The 23,569-nt window shown below is 42.9% G+C and overlaps 1 protein-coding gene across 1 annotated transcript; it reads left to right on the top strand.

The window, feature by feature from the left end:
• Positions 1 to 1,063: 1,063 nt before the first annotated feature.
• On the top strand, positions 1,064 to 22,861 carry LRRN1 (leucine rich repeat neuronal 1). Its single transcript, XM_075053002.1, has 2 exons — positions 1,064 to 1,170; positions 18,309 to 22,861. The coding sequence occupies exon 2, from the start codon at positions 18,541 to 18,543 to the stop codon at positions 20,689 to 20,691; it is 2,151 nt and encodes a 716-aa protein (XP_074909103.1). The 5' UTR covers positions 1,064 to 1,170; positions 18,309 to 18,540; the 3' UTR covers positions 20,692 to 22,861.
• The last annotated feature ends 708 nt before the right edge of the window (positions 22,862 to 23,569 follow it).

Below are 23,569 nucleotides of genomic sequence, written 5' to 3'. Positions count from 1 at the left end.
ACTGAAAATAGAGACAAGACAGAAAACTGGGAGAGAATGGGTAGCTGAACATATCCGAGGGCTTACATGGACAGCTTTAAATCCTTAAATTTCAGGCTCAAATGGCTCTTAGGGTTGAAGTCGTAGCCTATTTTTCTCCTAGCTAATTCACCAATCTGTCAGTCAAGCAGCCATAGAGGATACGCGGACGTAATTTCAGCGAGTAATGCTGCTTTACCTACCTATAGGAAAATTTCCCCTATCTTTAAACGCCTCAATTGGCAATGCCCTGCGCTTCGCCTCGGGGCACAGCGAGCGACTGCAGCACAGCAGCTACCACTGCGAGCAGCACTGCGCTGCCTCGTCTCCACGGCTGGAGGTTTGCCGCCTTTCTACAGAGGACAGAAAATCAGATGTTTGAATCCTGGAAGGCCGCTACGACACGCGGTGCTTCGGCATTCCACCTTTGTGTGCCTTTTAATGAAGTCTGTCAAAAATTTAGGAACAGGATTCAGAGAGGAGGTGGAAAGTTTAGCCGGCAGCGTTCCCCGACGAGTCCGCGCTCTGCTTTAGGATACGGCGTTATGTACGGCGACGGGTGACATTTTTCTTCGTTAGGTCAGCCCAAACGGCCCGCAGTATCAGCGATGCCACAACCTTTCTGAAGCGCATAAATAACTTCCAGCAGCCGCCGGAAAGGGAGGACGCGAGTCAATCTTTTTTTTTTTTTTTCTGGGAGCTGTTAACTCTGAAACCTAACGACGGAGCAACCCGGGGCTACAACCCCACCACCCTCCGCGGGGCGGGGGCGGGGCGCGGGAGGGCGGGGCGGGGGCGGGGTACCCCGCCCCCGCCCCGCCCTCCCGCGCCCCGCCCCCCCCGCGCAGATGGTGCCGGAGCGGCCAATGGGAGCGCAGCCCGTCAGCTGACCGCCGGCGCCTACCCAGGTGCGCGCCGGCGGCGGCGGCTCAGAGCGGGCGGCGGGTCAGCGGCACCGCATCCCCCCGCCGCTCCGCCTTTCCTCGGAAGGCAGGAATTTCAGGATTCTTCCGGAATTCCGTACCTCCCCGTCTTAACGAGCCGCCTCCGCTCCCGCAGTCCCGCTGCGCGGTGGGAAGCCGCGGATGTTCCGCCCTCCGCGCAGCCCCGGGGGAGAACGGCGGGTGGGCGGGCAGCCATCCCCGGTGGCCGGTAAGTGTGTCCTTAACGGGAGGGAGACGGGAATGCGGGAGGAGGGCCGGGGCGGGACACGGGTGGGGGATCCCCGGGGGGTGCCCGGTCCGGCCCAAACGGGGCCGGGAGGGTGGAAAGTTTGCGGTACCGGCCGCTCCCCCCCCCGGGTCCCGGCCGGCAAAGTTCCAGCGGGCAACACGGTCTCCCCGTGCGATCGGCGATGTCGTGCCACCCCCGGCGCCGGGGGCCGATTTTAACGCTTCGGGGCGATGGGAAAGGGGGGGGAATGCGGTGTTTCGGCGGAGCAGCGGGGGCTGCAGCCTCGCCCTCCTCCCCGCCGGGCGCTCCGTTTCCCCCGGGTTAGTTTTGCTGTTAATCGCCGCTTTTTTTTTTTTTGGGGGGGGTGTGTGTGTCTGTGTATTTTTCTTTTTTTTTTTTTGTTTGTGTGTGTGTGGGGGGGGTTGTGTGTGTGGTTTTTGTTTTTGTTTTTTTTGGTTTTTTTTTTGCAAGACCGCGTGGCCCGTTTTCCCGGACCTCGTACCTGGGGCCCCGGGGGGGTGGGGGGTCGGGTACCGGGGGGGTGCAGCGGAGCCGGGGCCGGCTGTGCGGCAGGGCTGCCAGCGTCCCCGACCTCCCATTTGCATGCAAATGGGGAGTGTATCCTGGCAGATGTCTTGCCTCATCCATTCAGGCGGAGGAATTTGAAAAGACAAGGAGTCTTCTAGGGTAACAATAGCCCTTCAGAAAAATGGCATAAAGGCGCAGTGTGAGCGGGGGGCTGCCCGGTCCCGGCGGCCCCGCCACCTTCCTCCCGGGGCCAAATTCATTGTCGGCGGCGGGGGCCGGGGGGGGGCGATGCTGGCGGAGCGACCGCTTCGCACCTGGGCGAACCCGCCGGCCTCGGCCCCCGGGAACCCGGCGTGGGGCGGGCAGGGCGGCCGGCTCCCCTCGGCACCGGGAGCTTTGGGTTTGGTTGGGGTTTTGGGTTTTTTGGGGGAAGTCGGTTGCCGAAAATGATCCGCGGGGCAGGCGGAGGGGCGGCCCGGCTCGCCTCCCCTTTGTTGGGGGCTGTCAAAGGGGCTATTGAGGGCCGGGGGGGGGTCGCCCACCACCCCCGCCCCCGACAGCCCCTCGGAGAGAGCGCGGTGTGCCGGCGGGCTCCGCCTCACCGGGAGAAACCCCCCAGATGTTGGCCTGGGGTTTTACGTCTTTCCCCAAGTTATTAGGGTTGGGTTCGGTGCGGGTTTTCCCGCTAGGCGACGGAAGGAAAAGTCACAGAGTCCACCTCGAAGTGGAAAATAACGTTGTCCGAAGGCGAGAGCTCAGGCGCAGGATGCTTCTGGGTTTGTCCCGGAGCTGCGCGGTAGTTCCCAGGTAATGAATCTCCTCGACAAAAACTAGTTTGGGAGCCCTGCAGCCCCTTCCTTGCAGACTTACAGGATCCCTCTAAAATGCCGAGCGCGACTCCAAACCTCTTACGGAGAATATTTTAGCGGTACGCGAGGCGATCTCATACACGCTCCAAATGACCAAAGTCACCTACTGCATCGGTCCCGACTGTTGCCTGAAGGGTCCTACCAAAGTGTGTCCAAAAGTCTTGCAAGGCGGAATTTAAATTAATTTAAAAGGCAGACAGAGAGAGAGAGAGAAAACCCAGTGCACGAAGCTGCCCAGATGACAGAGTGGCTCGGAGTACAGGATTTGGTATGTCCGACGGGAGTGGGGGCTCTGGCACACCCCCTCAGCCCCCGCAAACCGGCGGTGCCCCCAGAGCCCCCCGTCCCACCGCGCTGTGGCAGCCTGTCGTACCACGGCCCCAAGAGTGACACCCCGGCTTTCCGAGAGCTGAGGTTTTAACTTTTGTCTCGACAGTTGAAAAGTTATCCGAATAAAATTTTATTGAGTCCCTGTAAAATTGCATAGCCTAGTAGGTATTCTGGACTTTAATGGACCAGTTACTGTGATGACTATAATGTGTTTGCCATTTACCTAGAACAGACGTGAATACTACTACTGATTATTGAAGGAAATACGTTTTTGTATCAAGTTGCATAGACTATAAAAGGATAAAAACTTCAATGTTAACCGTCAAAAGACCTTTTTTTATGGACGTGAATAATGCTAAGCACATCCAGACTTATGCTGCAAAAAGAAACTTCTGTTCAGTCTGATTTACCAGGGCTCAGACAACTGTGTAGGCACGGATCCAGCTTGGAGGCTGGGAAGCCCTGGTTTAAAACCAGTCATACGTGCATCTGATTCCGACTCGTGGAGAAAATGTGATCGCTTAAATAAGCACTAGTTAAAAGCTTTCATCGTCGTATCGTAAATAAACAGCGAGCACCCCTCGGTATTTGAAGAAATACCGATTGCCGCCGGGGTGCGCGGCGCGGTGGCGGAGGAGGCAGCCCACGCGGAGGTAATGCTGCAGCCTTTTGTTTTACTTCGATACAGTATCGTGGCACTGCAGAAGCCAGGGAAAACTTTTGCTAATCGGCCTGCTGTATTCCTGCTGCATCCGTCTGTCAGCAGGCTGCTGCTGCCAAGGCAGGCGCCAGCTACCAGCTCTTGATTATTTTTTTTGTAGGGACACTTAAAGCACCTTGGATGAATCATAACCCCAGTCAAGTATTACTGGTACTGCAGCTTGCATAGTTTAATATTTACTGAAAAAGTAATTTATTTGCATTATTGTGTCTACAGATTTTTGTTGTTGTTAAGGATGATATAAACTCCAAGTTCATTCAAACAATAATTTTTGGGTTTTGGGTGTTGTTGTTTTTTTTTTTTTAATTTCTTGTATGAATTGTTTTGAAGCTTTTATTTCTGTTTGTGATATTGATGAGTGAAAAAAAAAAAAAGGTTCCTTCACTTTGGCAGCTGGGTTAGAGCTCTATGCCACATTATTTCTGCCTCTTTTGGAACTGCTGCTTCCCCAGGCAAACGCCTTGGAGCATGCCTGATCCCAGGTCGGGCTTTGTGTCAGGCTCAGTCTAGGATCAGGCATCAGAAAAAGACAAAACCAAAGAAAAAAAGTTAAGTGATGTTTATAGAAGAGCACTGGTTGTTAACAGCATTTATTTTATTTATTTTTTTTTCAACCAGCAAAGTAGCAAGATGCTGAGAATGTTTACTGAAGAGCCAAACATTTTCAGAAATAGAGATCGTTTTCTTTTACTGCACACTTTGTAACTACGGAGGTGACTGTTCTTTGAAGCCCTGATTAATATAAATGAGTTGTAATTTTCTGACCAAGCCATCCTAGTTCACATATATTATTCCATTGGCAGACATGTGGTCTCCACAGCTGTCCCCTCATTTGTGTATGAAATGGAAACACTGGTGGCATTTGTAGGTTACCATAGTTACACGAACAATACACGTGTGAGGCTTCATCCTGCCAAGCTCCAGATTTTTTCCTGGCAGACATTTTGTAGACACAGGACTGAAGAAAACCTATGTAAAGTTTTTGGAAGCACATAAATCCATTTCCCCTCCTATCTGTTTATATAATGCTAATTGACAGGGAACCTGCATTTCAGCCTCACGACAGCTGATTTTTGCGTCTTCTCCCAGTTGGAATGCCATCACGGGAGATGCACGATGCTCCCAGGAATCGCACATTCCAGGCTCCAGTCAAGAGCAGTTAAGTAATTAGCAGGATCAGGCCTTAAACGCTATGGCAAACACAAACCACATCTTTCTTAAAAATAACTAGCAGCACAGCGAGGTCTACGCAAACCAGAACTTTTGAGTTGAAATGGTTTTTCTCCCGGTTGCCTTACGCGGGTTGGCAATGCCTCTTGGGTTCCTGGGGGAGCGGGGGCGGGAAGGTGCCAGCCCCCACCATGCCTGCTCCGGCAGGAGCATCTGCAGAAATCCAAGAAAGCACACTGAAAAATATTCCCATGCTCCGCTTTGTCTCTACAATTAACATGTACCTGCTATGGGAAGAAAGATGGGCAAAAGTAAAGAAAATCACAGAGCTGGCTTAGAAACTGATTTTGCTGGTATGTCATAAAACTAGTAAATAATGGTGTTTCTCTAAGATCTGCAGTGCTTAAATCTGCAAAGAGAAATCAAAGGACTACTTGATATGAAACAGTCTACTGAGGGATGTGCCTGAGTTAGTAAATGATTTTTCCAGTCTCATTCGTTTCTTGTAGCTGAGTAATTAAAGTCCTCCACTAATGGACTTCATAAGGTCAGGTGCCTCCATGCAGGTTTAAGAGGTACCCAGATTGAAGTTCTTCTAAACCACATTCTCTTACTCATTGCGGCTTAAAGCCCTGCAACTTCATTCAAATTTTGTTTTGTTATTTAGATGTTGTCTTTCATTTTTCTACATATGGCACTGAAGGAAAATACTGGATTGGCCTATTTTGTATTGGCCTAATTCTCCTCCTGTTGAAGACAGCAGAAGTCTTTGGCATCAGTGGGAAGAGAATTAGTCTCTTGCTCTTAAATTGTACCGCAAAATGTTGTCATAACTTCACCTGCTAATTCGCAAGATCTTAATTTGGCGATACAAGCCAGCACCTTCTTGACTTTCCAGCTGGCTGAATTATCAAAAGAACAGGACCTAGTTTTTACCCAGAGCACAGTTTCTAAAGATCAAGTATTTGAGATGGAGTAGATACCTATTGCTTTTTTCTGCTCTTTTTAACTTGAAGAGCGACAGGGCAAAGCAATTGTAAGTAACAGTCTTGATATATTTAACAGGATGCTGTATTGAGAATGCACAGAAGTTATAAAAGTGCCATAGAGAAACAGCTCTTTCCCTTATTTTATTGGGTACAGTGGTCTTGCTACGTAATTCTCTCTCCCAAGGTGCTGCCCTTTAGTCCTCTGTGGTAACACAGGACAGTATTTTCCCCGGCCGCTTCACAGACCGAAGCGGTCCGTTGAACACTGGAAGCAAAGATTACTTACGGGTTTTATTTAGAAATTCGCGAGATTGTCGGCATCTCATTCCCACGTATTTAATTTAACAAACTGGCGATTCCAGCAATTGATGCATCTGTCAGCTTTGATTAGAGCAGAGTCCCAACCGCTTTTGGAAGCCAAGCCCCTCCTCAAGGTATTTGGCAGGGTTTGCCTCTCGCCGGTTCCTCCGGTGTTGGCGAACGCCGGGGTGGCAGCGCTTGCCTCCGCGGGGACCCGTGCGGCTGTTCCCTCCCAATTCTCGCGTGGGAAGGGGGCAGAATCCCAGGCAGGCGTCAGGGTGGGCGACGCTCTTCATGCCGCGATGCTCCAGGAGCAGGGCTAGAGCAGGATCGACCCACCAGCTTGTTTCTCCACCGCTGTGGGTGGGAGCTGTCACTGCCCCGTCCCACCGGCAGCCTGAGCCCCGGCTGGACAGTGCCGGCCCCGTTTCCCTAGGGACCACCAGCCGGGAGGTCCCAAAGGGTCCCCAGACCTGGCTGGGCATGTTCTACTCCCAAGAGCAGCATTGTCAGCCAGGAGTCACTTGCTTCATCTCGAAAGAGTTGCTTTTGTAGACAGGCAGGAGGTCTGAAAGTCAAGTGCTGGGATCAAAAATGGTATAGCTGGCCCTGGGAGAGAGGAGACTTTCGTCTGGTATGTCCATTTGATGTTCCTTGTGCATGTTTGAATACTACCTTCCAGAAATACCAAGTTCTGGTTTCATATACACAATCCCAAAGCCGTTACAAGGTTATAGCTGAGACCAAAACCAGATTCCCCTGTGTTCAGTAAGTACCTTTCAAAACTGGAGAAACTGCACCGCTGGCAGTGCAGTTAAGCCAGATCTCCATCTTTGTAACTGCTGTCTTTGTCCCTTTCACTGGAGTATTTCACCAGAGGTCACTAGTCCTTATTTTATCAGAGTCAGGTTGTAAAGACACCATTAATGGTTTGGAGAAGACTAAGGGCTGTTTCAGTTCGTGGGAAATGTTCCCTGGGTTTCTCCTCCGTACTGGAGGCTGATGTATCATATACTCCTCAACGCCTCGTTTTATTTGATTTATAACTACTTTTGTATAGTCAGCGTAACTTGAGTCATCAAGCAAAATGCAATCTTTGGAGTCTGTCTTTATGTAAAAACTGGATTCACGCTGAACTCCTCACTAACCCCCAGCTGCAGCAGCACGACGAGCCCTGCACAGGGAACCTCCGCTTCCAGGACGTGCACCGCAGCGCCAGCTCGGCTCCCGTGTTTCCATATGGTCCGAAAGACTTGGTCCACTTGGAGCAAGCCCAGGCTTTCTGTAGTTTTCAGGGGTTGGTCAGCAACATGGTGAAGAATCAGACTAAGTAACTTCTAAGGAACACATGGAAGTTATTCGGAGAGAATTACTGAGCTTGTCCAAAACTTGGTAGAAGAGCATTTTGTGGTTTTTATAAAATATCAATCAAAGCTTGGATTGTCTTTTTGTAATTTGAAAGTCTTTACCATTGATATAATGAATCCTACATTTTCTGTTATTTCATGCATCGTACGATTTATTTGATTAAGCAAGTCCAAAAATACCTAGTAAATGCATACCTCGCTAATGTGCTGCATATAATTACTAGGATGCAGATGAGCTACTGATTGGCCTTGCTAAATTTTTAAATTACAAATGATCCATCACTGTTAACAGAAATGGAGTAAATATTGATAGTTACGGAGATCCACCACTCATAACAGGCATTGCAGCGACTTGTAAATGCATTGCAAAAATAACTTATTTTACCCATAGATGAACAACCAGTTAAGTGAACCAATTGCAAAAAGAAAAGTTTTTAAATAGCTGCTTGAAACCAGGTCTTTAAAAAGGTTTCATCATAGTATAAGGCACCAAGTAAAACCAGAGTAAGTGTTCTTTATAAATTCATTGACAAATGTTTTCCTTTATCTTTCTGCCCCCTTGAAGAGAAACAAGTCTAGTATATACAAATTAAACATTACTGGGCCTGAATGAATCACCTTAATTAGGTAAAGACTTTATCTATAAAGCATCAGTAACTTAAAATTTTGAGACAAGTAACTCCTCCTATGTTTTCTGCAAAAGGCAGGAATTTTAGTACCTCTATATTTTCCAAGCACTTGTGAAATAAACCCATCTGTGGAAAAACTGCTGACTTTGCCATGACAAGACTGAGGATTACAACTAAAGGAACAATTTATAGGTCTATTCTTAAACATACAAATACATTAAATATGACTTATTTTCTCTCTCTCTCTCTCTTCGTCTCATGAACTTCTCAGAGCAAGATTGTGATCTGTTTTCTGCCTGAAACGAAGTTAGTCTCAAAATGTAGGTGATCCTTGAGATAAAGGAAAATAGCTAAATATAGGCTGTTAACATTTTTGCCGTTCTCAGCTGAATGAGCCTTCCTTTCCTGATGACATGGCAGATGACCTGCTCTACGTTCCAAGCGATACTACTTAAACAATTTTGGGATGAAATAATGATGGAAAACATATACTCCATAAAGCGTGTATTTTCTCATTACAGTGTAATGGTACGTTGGGTTATCAGTTGTGAATGGAAGAAGGAGGTCTTCAGAAAAAAGCGCTTCACATAGAAGCCCATTCAAAAGTGCAGAAAACCTTGTGAAATGGGGTAGAGGAGCGTCATGTAATACAGCTAACTAACTGGAGAGAAAACAACTTTTTTCTTAGATCAGAGTAAAGCCTTAGTTCAGAGTAGTACCAAACCCAAATCTGTGGCCACTTAATGGAATTACCTCTATCGCATCTCGACTTGGTTGAGTTCCAAATCTTTGTCCTGGTGCTAACAGCCTTTATATTAGATCTCAGCACCTCCCATGATAAATCCATTTATTTTGTTATTGGTATGTTCACAGTCTTGAGTGAACAGTAAGGTGTCTCCATATCAGTCAAGTCAATATATGGTTTTATTAACATTTATATGTAAATATAGCTCAGAAATAGAGAATTTGATCTTGCAAGCATATAACTCCTAGGAAAAAAAATCAATAAAAGTCTATTTTATTTTAATGGCTGAAGTCTGTGGAAGCATGCTACATGTATAAACTGCATAGATGTAGGCTAACAGTAAAATACAGTTTAATACTTAATCACTAATAATTGAAAATTAAACACACAGTACAGCCACGGGAAATGGAATTATCAAAGTAGAGTGTAACAAGGACCAGAAAAAGAATTCTCTTTCTTCTTGCTTGAAGATAAACAATTGAAGCTATAGACGGCTGGCTTATTACATATACAGATGCACACATGTGTGCATACAATTTTTTAATAACAAGTCTTACGCATTTCTTACAGCCAGGACTATTATATTGATTTTATAAATACATACTGAGATACTGACTCATTTCAGTTTTTATTTATTGGCTACCATTTCCAGCACAGGATTTCTTGGCATTCTTTATGGTAGTAACAACTACTTACACACCGGGGTCTTTCCCAACTGTGGGGGATCCTGAATGACTCATAAAACTGGAGTTTGATCTAGAACTGTGTAGGAAGCAAAATAATCACACTGCCAGAAAGCCAGTCAGCAAAAAGAGAGGAAGAGGATTTTCTGTTGCTTTGTGAAAATCCTGTGGAGTTCTGGCATCCATATTTCTCATGGCTAAAAATGTTTCTCGTGTGCTCCTTATTTCATTATTATTAACACTTCACTTCCACTAGCCAAGCTGCCTTGGCTCTCAGCGCAGTCAAAAACCAAAAAGGAAATTCTACTCCAAAATCCAACCCAATCTCCTAATGCCCTTGTTCCTCTTTTAGAGCTATTTCTCTTTGAATTTTTATTTGAACTGTACTGATCTTGATAGATAGTAAGAAGCAGAGATTATCCAAGTTGTTCTAGTATGAAATACTCATGAAGTAGGTGCCCCCATGGTAACAAAATGTTCAGATCCTTCCATGTGGTTCTAAGATCCCAAGCGTGCCAAGACTGAATTCCATTTCTATCCTTTAAATATGATTAGAAGATGAAGCAGTATTTCTGTAGTCTTGGTCCTCTCTCATTCTTCAGCCAGCAGATACACTAAATGCAAAAAATAGTTGGAACAGGTCTTCCAAAATTAGTTATGCTCTGTAAATTTTAGACACTGTATAAGCTAAAACCAATTAGGTTTAAATTCTCCTCGCATTTAAAATATACAGAAGGCTATGAATGCATTACAGCATGTACAGGTGGAAATGAAACAATTTCCCCAGCGGTTTGTCCTCCATCAACTGCAGGTAGTTGTCCTGAATTTCAGTGTAGGAGGGAAGAGCTGCAAGGAAGGGGTCTCATGAAACTGGCTTTTAACCTAACAGTGGAATTTGTTTGGCTGGCTGTTAGGAAAGCTGATCTAGTCAAATAATTTTATCTGGTAATTCCATGGAATGAGGATGACCACAGACATGATTCTTCTCCATTGAATGAAATAAAAGCTCTACTACTGCCTTCGCACTGAACAGGGGCAGACCCTGTGTAGCAGGACATGAAAACTAGAGTCACGGGCAATAAAAGAACAGCCCATATTGTCCCACGATTAATCTATTTTATGAAAGTAAACATAGTAAGAAAGTAGATAATAAGTTGGGTTTCTAATGTAAGAATGTTACTACTGTACAAATTTGTCTTGCCTTTCAGGTTTTCAAGGCTTTTAAATGGTTTTATGAGTTTTTTCTTTCCTAAAGAAAAAACAAACAGACTATATAATTTGACAACCCACTGTTTGGAAAGCACTTGTTATTCCTGATGTTTCTAATATCACTTGTTAATGGTAATTTGTAAGAGATTTTCAAACCGATGACAGAAGCTGGGTTGCAATTCCATGGTTGATTTGATGGGTCATCAATATACAGTAGCTGTACTCTGCATGCTATCTAGCCCCTTGTACTTGAGATCAGTGTATGAATGAAAATAATTCTTCTCCTGCAAATTTACTTCAGTATTTTAATGAAAAACATTGTATCAGATGCAAGTCTTAAGAATAAACCCCAATAAATTACAAATTTCAAAGATTTAATATGCTGTTTCTGCAGTGCAGGCATTATGAATAGGATGCTCTTTGCATTTCTTCTGTGGAGATAAGACTAGTATTTTTCAAAAGAACACAGATAAAGCATGCTAAGGTTGTCCTGAAATACAGCAAATCGCCTTCTCACCAGCGCTTTCCCTAAAATTAAACACTGACTTTATTTTGATGGAATGTGTGTACAGACAAGAAGAAAAAGTAGACATTATTTGCAGGGAAAAAACCCCCAAACCTTAAATATTATAAATCCCTGAGGATGTGTTTTGAAGCTTTTTACCATTATTACATGTTGTATAGGCCTTTGTTTTTGTCTTTGCTTTTAATAACAAGCTCCCATTTTCAGATTGTGGTATGCTCTTTCAACTGACTCACATTATTTTCAGCTTGACTTTTCTGTATTTTACACAATTCAGGCTTGTAAATAGCTTATTTCCTGATGACATTGGAGACTTAAAAAACCTCAATATAAAAGGCTTGCTATCAGGCATGATTCCTCAGTATTTTTCTAAACAGACAGGATTGCACTTGTAAATTTGATTCCTGGGAAAGGAGCGCATTCCGTAGGTTAGCTGTAAATACCCTGGTTATTAAACTCAAAGACCAAGTCCAGCCTCTTTCTGTAGGATGTACAAGGTCACCGATGCTCTTGACTAGAGTAAGCCCCGATTTTAATAATGCAGCATTTTAGACCAGGTTTTGTGTTGTGCTTACTTGTGTGATTTAGTGGCTGTACATATTCGTGTGGCAGTACTTCAGTGCCTCTCTTTCCCCTAAAGCACTCTCAAAGGTTATTGTTCACCTGCAGAATGGCACCAATAGCTCAGTTTTTCTCTAGAGAAAAAGGGTGGATATAGAACTGCAAAGGCCCTGCTGAAGCTCAAAGCGAGGCAAGTCACTTTTTACCTCCCTTTCCTTAAACTTGTCAAACTGTCTTCTCCTGACTGTAATGAACTCAACCTTGAGCTCGTTGTGGGCCAGCTGGTCTCCAGCGTCGCTTCCAGCGCAAGCAGCTCTGCAGGCTTGATCTCCACCAGACCAACCCAGCCAACCTCTTTGCGTGTCCCCTGTCTAAACAGGCTCTTCCCCTCCCTGACTGTGGAGTAACCCTTTGGACTGATCTCAGTCTGAATTCGGTCTTCTTGATCGCTGTGTTCTAGCTGAACCTTCACCAGTTCTTACACCTCGGCACTAATACTCGGTCACCGCAGTACGTGCCAGATCCCTGGGCACGGGTGCCGTGCTGCCTAACGTGCATTTTCCTAATGACCCACCTGAATCCAGGGGGCAGCAGCCCAGGACAAGTTTTCCCGAACTGACTGATGACAGAGGGTGTTTATATGGCAGTAGTTTCACAAACGATGATGATGGGGAAACAAGAAAGCTGCACGAGTCATTAGCAGAACATTAGCACAACAGACAATTTTCCAAAAGACTAGCTACATTACTTAGGCTCAATATATGAAAATGTTTCTGTGGAGAGATGGGTAGGTACTGCGGATCAGTGTGTGCTTCTGGCTCACAGCAAGTGCAGAATAAATTGCTTGTCTTAGCCCGAGGTAATTTTCTTCATGTATCTGATCCCTCAAACTTTTACCTAGGCGCATTTAGTACATATGGCTGCCAACCAAAATCTGTGCTGATGCTACTTGCAATATAAAAGAAATTTTGCAAGAACAAACCACTTAACTGTGGAGAGAGAATATTTTCTGTGGTAGTATCACTGTTCCAAAACTGACATCCAAATATCCATGTGCAAACTATATTGTTTCTTTTTTCGGCAATTTTTAATAGTGACCATTAATACAGTTGTCAAGGAAGTGACAACACTTTGTCTTCCTATTACCAAGAAAAAATGTTTAATATCGATTTTTTTCTAGTTGGCAAGTTAACTATGAACACTTTTAATGAACAGTTTATTTCACGATTGTCCCTTCATATTCTCCTCGTACTGCATTGTGGACTTAAATGTACTTTTTCTTCGGATCACCTGAACTAGACAAACGCTTAACAGCCATCAGCAAGGCTACGGCTGCCAACGCACACCTCTTTCCACCCCACAGGAAAGATGAAATGAAGGATCTTCTGCTCCATAACCAAATACCCACCATTATGATTTCTTGGGTCAAACAAATTCTCAACATTAAACAGTTTTCACAACCTAGCCACAAGGGGAAGCCTTACACAAACCTCTCCACTGCATTTCCAGGATGGGAGACGCAGGAATGATGCTCCCATTTTCCGCCCACAGGAAACATGAACAAGCCAATATCCCAGAGAGCCACTGTGGGTTTGCCTGCTGACAGAAATGTGGTTTCTTAATGCACTGGGTACTGAGAAGTGCTATGGAAAATGCATTTATTTAGCCCCTAGTAAAGTAATTCCCTCCATATCTCTCCCATAAAATTAACCATTATTTCTGTTGATATCAAGTTAACAGCTGTTATGACTGTTGTAGTGGTTTGGTCCACTAGAAAATAGGAATTTAATAAATGAGAGGGAGGGCAGAGAATGCTAAAAGCGATCTTTTACAAGCTCAGTATCTCCTGAAAGAAGGTATAATACCCACTTACTGTTCAGGGGAAGTTTCCCCACACAGTATTTTAAAAAGAAGTTCTTAACACAGAATTAAAAGAAGTGCCATCAATCACATGACCGATATTAAATACCATTTTCAGAAAAAAAAAAAAAAAAAAAAAGATTTCGTGATATGACTCTGTCCTAGGGGAGTTTTTGAGGACTGATATTCTCCCTTAATCCAGACAGCCCAGAGCCACTGCTCTGCTCCTGTTCTGGAACCAGTGTTTCTTTAAGAAACATTCCCTGGCCTTCAAAAGCCAAAATCTTCTGAACTGACCCCCTGACTTGTCTCACACTTGGACTGCACTCGGCTACCAGGGACATACTGTATTAGTTTTATATTAAAAAAAAAAAACTTATTACCAAAAGGATCTCGCTGGGCAAAATGCTGAGATGTCTAGCAGGAAGGGCGCATACACTAACACTCAAGTTCTTCTCAATGCAATCTCACTGATTCTAGTGAGACTTGGGAACTTTCCCAGGAGCCACCCTTGGTTTATCCATATGGGCTTGGTGATTATTCATTGGTGGCTATTTGGAACCGCATACTGCCACAGATTTTGTTTTTCAAAACCTGCTTGTCCTTCAGCTTATCCACAAAAAAACCCCACCAAAATAAACCGTCCCCCCTGCAAAAAATCCTACATACATATCTTGTCCAGTTTTTATTTGGAAAGATGTGATTGTAATTCTAGATAGGACTTCAGAACCTGAGAAGAGTCTAAGATTTCAAAAACATAGTCTTCCAGCAAAAATCATCATGTTATTTTATTCCTTTGGACGCTAAATGTCACAGAGGTTTCTGGGACCAGTCCTGCCACCACTGCGATGACTGGAAAGCTGAGACATCCAGGGGCAAAGGGGTGGCTGTCGGTGACCGCTCAGACAGCTGAGATGGTCAAGCGTATCATATATAGATGTAAACGGCAGAACAAAAGCAGCCATTGCCATTTAGTGATACAAAAAACCCCAGTGCACTCTTTCACCGATAATGGCTGCCTCTAGTTTTTATCAGAGCGACGGATGGGGTTTTGTAGCATAAGCAGCAGCTAAAGCAAAAGTCCATGACTTGGCTTTTCCCTCATGCTGTGGCCTCTGGGCTGCCATTCACATAAGCACAGCACTAAAATGGACTGGGGCATGTGGAGCCGATCAGAATTTACTTTTTGATTACACTGGATTTTCATTTATAGCTTCATCCAAGCTGCCCTGGGCTGGGGAGACTGGAGACAGTAATGTGCAGGTCATTGCTAAAGAACATTTTCCAGTTAAAGAAAATTAAATCTATTTGCAGTAGAAAATAGCTAGAGAAGAGAAGAGAAAGTGTCACTGGTAACTTGTAAAATCATATGTCTACAGTGATCATAAACCCAGAACTCTATTCAATAAAACCAGAAATGCCTTCTTACCAAGGATGAACAATAAATGTAATGTGCAAGTAAGAGGATATAAATATTCAACACAGGAAGGATCGAATTCCAATTTTTTTCAAAACCTAGATGTGCTCCGACATATTTTAAAAGAAGCTTTGAAGTCTTTTTTGGGCAGTTTCATTTTTAAAGTATTATATGATTCGTATAACTACATCAGAACTCGATCAGTACTAAAACATCATTGGGGCCCTCAGCTTTGTAAGGCATGGATTTCTTTCTCTTCATCTACTTAGAAAAAAGTTACAGGAGAGGCTCCGAGGGCATGACCGTTTGGTGCAATATTGCCTCTTGTAGTGGCACCTGGTTTGGTGCAGGCTGTTGCCCCCCGTCGTGCCGCCTCCCCGTGGTGCCTCGGCGAGCCCAGGCTGCCGAGCCGGGGCAGGGACATCTCCCTGCGCAAGGGAACAGCCCACGGGCAGTGGCAGCTCAGAGCACCCCGGTACCTGTCTGAAATTGTTACTGGATGGAACCACCGCCTGCATTATTAACTGGCAAATACTATAATTTGAAAAACCGGGAATTAAATCAATTAAACTTCGGATGTCATCAATATTCCCAGAACCATCTACTTCGGGACAGCTACAAATGTATTGTTATTGAGAGAAGCATCCATTAAAGTCAGCATAACTCAGTTTATGCCAGCTTCCTCATCACTCTTTGTTAATATATTCCTTACTATTACGGTGCCATTAGGATTATTATTTTTTTAAATACGGTTAATGTCTTGTTCAATTCTTCCATCAGTTCAAAGTTATTTGAGAAGGAATGTTTGTACTACATCTGGTTTCTCCCCCTCCAGCAGAGTCTTCTCAGCTACCAGAGAGAAAATCTAACTCAACAGGGTCAACTGCTTTCTGGCTAACATTCCTGTTTCCCTTCCTCCAACACAACCACAGAACAAATAACAGCATGCCAAAATAAAAATGCAATTTGGTGTGTTCTACTTAGAGCATTTTATCATAATATGAAATAAAATACTGTGATTTCATTATTTAATATGCTGATTGGATTTTGAAGTAAAAGCGTTGTATAAATGGCATTCCTGTCACCACAGGCCCTAGTCTGGTCATCTAGATGACTATTTTAAAACTATTTTTAAAAGCTGTATTTAGTTTTATTATTGTCGTGGTTTAACCCCAGTCAGCAATTAAGCGCCACGCAGCCGCTCACTCACTCCCCCCCGCCCCCAGTGGGATGGGGGAGAGAATCGGGAAAAGAAGTAAAACTCATGGGTTGAGATAAGAACAGTTTAATAGAACAGAAAGGAAGAAACTAATAATGATAATAATAACAATAATAAAATGACAATAATAATAATAAAAGGGCTGGAATATACAAGTGATGCACAATGCAATTGCTCACCACCTGCTGACAGATGCCCAGTTATTTCCCGAGCGGTGCCCAGCCCCACTCCCCCCAGTTTATATACTGGGTATGACGTCACACGGTATGGAATACCCCTTTGGCCACTTTGGGTCAGCTGCCCTGGCAGTGTCCCCTCCCAACTTCTTGTGCCCCTCCAGCCTTCTTGCTGCCTGGGCATGAGAAGCTGAAAAACCCTTGACTTAGACAAAACACTACTTAGCAATAACTGAAAACATCAGCATGTTATCAACATTCTTCTCGTACTGAACCCAAGACATAGCACTGTACCAGCTACTAGGCAGACAACTAACTCTATCCCAGCTGAAACCAGGACAATAATTTTACATAGCAATATCTTTTATGGGCTTTGGCTAGGTTGAGGCTTCACTACGTTCTAATTGAAAAAGATGCTATTTCCTGCTTTCTGCTATTACATTTTATCATTGTTATGTACTCTGTCTCAGATATAGCACAACTTGATTATTTTAGTTACATAAAAAGACAAAACTTTTGTTTGAGAAGTTTCAACTGCAAGCATTAGAGCATGAGATTTACAGCGTCGCCTCAAATTTCAAGAGGTCTGCTCTTTAAATCCTTATTCAGATTTGTCACATGCCTGGCTCGCATATGCTTTGTATTTAATTCAAAGCTTGTTGAACACATGCACTAACCTGTTTAACCTTCAATGTGAAATACTGTAAAGGTGTACATTTATCTGCCAATATCGATATGCACAACGAGCCAAGAAAAATATAGCTAGGCATGTGAAATCAGCACCACAAGCACACAGCATCACCATCACCGAAGCAACGCACTTCTGAACTGACAGACAGGCAGCTGTTGTATTTAACAGCACAGGCCCCAAACTGCACATTTTTACACATATACATACAGAAACGCTCAAAACTGTATCCATGCTTTTTACAGCAGCAGTGATAGGTTTGCAGATAACAAACTGTTTCCCAGAGCTTACTTCTTCAATAAAGCGAGAACGAGAAAGATTTTACTCAGAGCTTAGATTTTCCTTGAATATGTGTTTAAAGACCCACAACACAACAGATTTTCCGAGGTACGTTGGACACTGTTCGGTTACTTTAAACATACTCTTCCATGAATAACTTCAGGCTAAAAAGATATAAATTATGTGGTTTACACAGTAATTTGGAATTGTGGTAAACAATTCACATATGATGCACAATGCAGCACGAACAGCTAAAATAAGGACAGTACATTCATTTAATCAAATTTACTGTTATTGTTTGGTGCTTAGCTGGATTAAATCTAAGCTGTTAGCTGGAACTGATTTGATTAACTCAGATGAATTTTGGCAAAGTTTGTATGCGTTTAGCTTGAAACTTATAAACCAACATCTTCCTGAGCCTTAATTCCACACACCTGAAATCCAAGCCTCAGGGACAGCTGGGGCACCCTGACTCCCACCAGGATTATGAACACTCGTTTGAGACCTAGCTGCACTTGCAAGCATATCCTCGATCTTTAGTATTTCTCGACCCACTCAAACAAATATTGCAGAGTAAAACTGAAAGGTACCCAAAAGTTTTATTTTCAGATGACTGCATACATTGTTACAGTCACTCACTTGGGAACTATCAGAGAGTTTTCTCATGTAAATCCCAAGTAGAAGAGGGTTCCAAACCCTACATAACTTAACTATACCAGATCAGGATTTTCCTGAGAGAGATGACTGTTAAGCAATGATTGTTTTCAGATATTTTTCTTTAAAGGATGCAGAAATTAAATACTACATGAACTGCATATGAGATGAGCATGACATATACCCTAATCTGTTTTCAGGGACATCTTCAGACACTGATTTGCAGAAGATTGTGGAACACAGAGGAGCAGCTGAGAGTCCTCAGACCATTTCTTGTCTTCTCTAAACTCAGAAATTCGTCTTTCACCTTCTGGATGTCCAAGCCTTTCACCATAAACTTTAAGCTTTACATTTTCTGCCTGATAACAAATCACCCTCTCAATCTGTTGTTATTTTAAGGGGCTGGGGAGCTGAACTCAATAGCTGACCAGCATGGCGAAGGTTAGAGTTCTTTTAACTGTTTGCCAGTTGGTGCTAGAATTGCTACTGACTTCTTTAACCGAGTCTTCCATACAGAGTAACGAATGTCCACAGCTTTGTGTATGTGAAATCAGGCCATGGTTTACACCACAGTCGACGTACAGGGAAGCCACGACAGTTGACTGCAATGACCTTCGATTAACAAAAATCCCCAGCAATCTTTCTAGTGACACTCAAGTCCTTCTGTTACAAAGCAACAACATTGCAAAGACCACTGATGAACTCCAACAGCTGTTTAATTTAACAGAATTGGATTTTTCACAAAATAACTTCACAAGTATCAAAGATGTGGGGCTCTCAAATCTCACTCAACTTACTACTTTGCACCTGGAGGAAAACCAGATAACAGAGATGACCGACTACTGCTTGCAAGACCTTTGCAATCTTCAGGAGCTATATATAAATCACAACCAGATCAGCAGCATTTCTGCAAATGCATTCTCTGGCCTGAAGAATCTTTTGAGATTACACCTCAACTCCAACAAATTAAAGGTTATTGACAGCCGTTGGTTTGATTCTACTCCTAACTTAGAGATTCTCATGATTGGGGAAAATCCAGTGATTGGAATACTAGATATGAATTTCAAACCACTCTCAAATTTAAGGAGTCTAGTTTTGGCAGGTATGTATCTCACAGACATTCCTGGCAATGCCTTGGTAGGCTTGGATAGTCTTGAAAGTCTTTCCTTCTATGACAACAAATTGGTAAAAGTTCCTCAGCTTGCACTTGAGAAAGTTCCAAATTTAAAATTCCTGGATCTCAACAAAAATCCAATTCATAAAATTCAGGAAGGTGATTTTAAAAACATGCTCAGATTGAAAGAGCTTGGAATCAATAACATGGGAGAACTCGTTTCGGTTGACAGGTACGCGCTGGACAACCTACCTGAACTTACAAAGCTTGAAGCCACCAACAATCCAAAGCTGTCTTACATACATCGTTTGGCATTTCGCAACGTTCCTGCCCTGGAGAGCTTGATGCTGAACAACAATGCCTTGAATGCAGTCTACCAAAAGACGGTGGAGTCCCTTCCAAACCTGCGTGAGATCAGTATCCACAGTAACCCGCTCAGGTGCGACTGTGTCATTCACTGGATCAACTCAAACAAAACCAATATCCGTTTCATGGAACCTCTGTCCATGTTTTGCGCTATGCCTCCAGAATACAGAGGACAGCAGGTGAAGGAAGTGTTAATACAGGATTCAAGCGAACAATGTCTTCCGATGATCTCTCATGAGACCTTCCCAAATCACTTAAACTTGGACATTGGCATGACAGTGTTTTTAGACTGTCGGGCTATGGCAGAACCCGAACCAGAAATTTACTGGGTCACTCCTCTCGGCAATAAAGTAACTGTTGAAAGTCTCTCTGACAAATACAAGCTGAGTAGTGAAGGCACCTTGGAAATCTCTAACGTCCAGGTTGAAGACTCTGGGAGATACACCTGTGTTGCTCAAAACATAGAAGGGGCTGACACAAGGGTCGCTACTATCCGGGTGAACGGAACGCTGTTGGATGGTAGCCAGGTTCTGAAAATCTACGTTAAGCAAGCCGAATCGCATTCGATCTTAGTTTCTTGGAAAGTTAATTCCAACGTCATGACTTCCAATTTAAAATGGTCATCGGCCACTATGAAGATTGACAACCCTCACATTACGTACACTGCTAGGGTCCCGGTTGATGTACACGAATATAACCTCACGCATTTACAACCGTCGACAGATTATGAAGTGTGTCTAACTGTGTCAAATATCCATCAGCAAACACAGAAGTCTTGCGTTAATGTTACAACAAAAAATGCAGCTTTTGCGCTAGATATTTCAGACCAAGAAACCAGCACTGCCCTCGCAGCAGTCATGGGATCCATGTTTGCTGTCATTAGCCTCGCCTCCATTTCTGTTTATATTGCAAAAAGATTTAAGAGAAAAAACTACCACCACTCATTGAAAAAATATATGCAAAAGACCTCTTCAATCCCACTGAATGAGCTCTACCCTCCACTTATTAATCTCTGGGAAGGTGACAGTGAAAAAGACAAGGATGGTTCTGCAGAGACCAAGCCAACCCAAGTCGACACATCCAGAAGCTATTACATGTGGTAACTCAGAGGATATTTTGCTTCTGGTAGTAAGGAGCACAAAGACTTTTTTGCTTTATTCTGCAAAAACGAGAAGTTGAAGACTTTTGTATTTTTGACTTTGCTAGTTTGTGGCAGAGCGGTGAGGACAGGTGGATATTTCAGAATTTTTTAGTATAGCGTATCGCAATTGTTTGACACAAATGGCAGCTTCACCTAGCTTCCAATTCTTTTTTTTATTTTTTCCTTTTTTTAGTTATTTGTGCTAAACTTAATGCTGTTCTAACTACAGTGCTGAATAAAATTAATGAGAGGCTGGGGTTACCCTGTGATTCAAAAGTAGCACAACCCCATTCTTCTGAAGCCATCAGTAGAGTACAGTATCTTGCAAAGCTAACATACGGTTTTGAAACTGCAGTGAACTAGGTTTGTAACACTGGTCTAAGGACTCGTACACTGAGAAAAGGAGACCTTGAATGATGTTAGTTGACTGTACTGTAATGTTGTATCAACTGATTTGAATGTTTTTGACTTTGAACAATGAGTTTTCTTGTTTTCTTTTTATTTTTGTAGTAGTTGAAAAGGCTTAGGTAAAGCTAACAGGCAATAGAAATATGTACATCCAATTTTTTAATGTAACAGACTAAATGTTAATTGTTCTCTTATTCTTTTTATTATATTTAGTAGACACTTTTGAAGAATACTAGAGTTTTGTTGTGTTTAAATCACCGACACATGGTGTTTAATGAAGGCAGAGCTATAATAAATTTAGTTTTGTTCTGATTTTTTATTTTAGAAGTCACAATAATGTATTGGGTTTAGATGTCACTAGTTTGACTGGTGATCATGTTTTGACATAAAATATATCCAAAATGTTGTATAAAAATATTGTGGTTTTCTTCTTGATGGAATTACGTTTCAACAAAGTTCCAATTTTTTTTTGTGTATGCATTTATTTTAATAGCAGTGTTTTCTCTGCACTAGATGCAAAATATTGAAAATAATTTAATCAGAAAAATGTATCGGTATGGCTTTTGGACTGTAAGTCACATGCAGAATCAAAACTGTTTGGCATAAGGTACACAGCAAAAATAATTCACAGAGTATGTAACAAAACATTTTCCTTTTTGTATACTTTTCTGTTTATATTCTGAGCTAAGATACAAATGAAGCTGACATTTAGCTGTCATTACGATCAGTTAGGACACAAAACAACAACTCAGTGCTACCAAACTGAAATAAAACAGTTGAATCCTGGCATATACTTAAAAAAAGATAAAAGTGAATTGGATTAATGCTCCTTCAAAAGCAGAAATTAAGATAGCTAAAACTAACAAGAAAGTAATAAGTTTGGGTCCAGTACTGAACTGTATTTTTTACAGGCTTAAAATTAACCGGTACTCTAAGTATTTTACTGAATTAATATGGTAAAAGTGCAAAACCTCAGAAAGCAGTGGTGTTTCTATGTGTGCACTGGGTATAATATAAATGCATAATTTACAGTTGAACCTACAGAAGCTTTGTACGTTGTCTTTTCTGAATCCATGGAAGTTCTCCGCAGGGACTGCAGACAAGTCACAAGCAGGGTGGGTTTCTGGTCAAGTACGTGGTTACACTTATACTGGATACCTAATCGGCAAGCACAGAATTTTCTACACTTTATGACCACTATCAATGTGCAACTTTTTAAATGTTTTTACATACCAAATACGTTCTTGGTAAGTAAAAGTTAATTGTTAAAATAATGGATGTGCCTGGGTTTTGGGGTTGTTTGAAGTTTTTTAACTCACTAGCTTCTCAAATATATCAAAGACCCCCCCCCAAAATTTACAGATAGCTTCAAACTTCTTTTGCCTCTTTAGCCAACTGTCTAAAAGTGGAAAAGTTATCAGCATAGTTTCACTAATAAGCTGCTTTGGTGCAAAAACTTCAGTACGTCTCTTGGATATATGCCTTGTTGATCTTGCATTTCAACATAAAGCTGAGTGAAGCTATTAATTATGCATTTAAATCAAGTACTTATGCTGCTATACAATCTTTTATATGTTCCTGACATCTCATACATTTTTAATCATGTGACAGTTAGATGTTGGGATTAGGCAAATGTCTTTTGATCATGGAGAAGTAACATGGTGGAAGCATTTATTTGTCACCTTCTCCCGTATTTGTTTTTAATGTTAATGGAAAATTTCTTCTTGCCTTCTTCTCCAGAAGAGCTTCAGAGCAATAATTATCATCTTGTCTATATGCTATTCTAACCTTAAAACTGCCTCTATTATTATAGCAGGCGTGGTGAATTAAAATTGAGATCTCTTGCAGTGAAGACTCACTCTACTTTTTCCAGAGAAGAGGACACCGAGGACAAGGTTGACAGCAAAATTATGGCTTCCAACTTGTATGACATCATAAAATTGTCCTTAGAAAATAACTAATTGAACAGGTGTCATTAGGTGCAGAGCAAGCCCCCTTCTCCACCGTCATCTCCTCAGGTTCCTGCAGCACTTGTACAGCTGTCCCGTGAATACTCGGTAACGAAGATCACGCAAAGCCCACCGGTCTCTGCTGGTGGAGACAGACCACACCGAGAACTTCGCTCTGCGCGTGTGGCTGGATCTGTTTTCACCCGGCTATCTTCTGCGGTTTGGGCAGTTTCAGAAACACAGTGACTGGCAAAAAGGAAGGTGGCAGGGACACATGGCCACGGAGGAGGACAAAGCAGCGCTCAGCAGTTTGAACAGCAATCGCCAACAGCAGCTGGGGGGTATGGGAAGGAAAGCAATGTTTAACATGTTCCTTTCCATTGGGGAAATAACAGGCCTTTTGTTCCCTGCAGACCTATTTGGCAGTTTTATGTCATTTGTTATCGTTTTAGAGCAATGCTGTTGAAGAACAGTGGGAGAAAA

The sequence above is a fragment of the Buteo buteo genome, chromosome 21 (genome assembly GCF_964188355.1).
Source record: "Buteo buteo chromosome 21, bButBut1.hap1.1, whole genome shotgun sequence".
Classification (NCBI taxonomy): Eukaryota; Metazoa; Chordata; class Aves; order Accipitriformes; family Accipitridae; genus Buteo; species Buteo buteo.
The sequence above is the reverse complement of the archived record's forward strand: the minus strand, read 5'-3'. Positions and strand labels throughout refer to the sequence as shown.

What these genes read in the sequence shown, in the direction of transcription:
- LRRN1 (XM_075053002.1), top strand. Translation starts at nt 18,541, where the DNA reads ATGGCGAAGGTTAGAGTTCTTTTAACTGTTTGCCAGTTGGTGCTAGAA.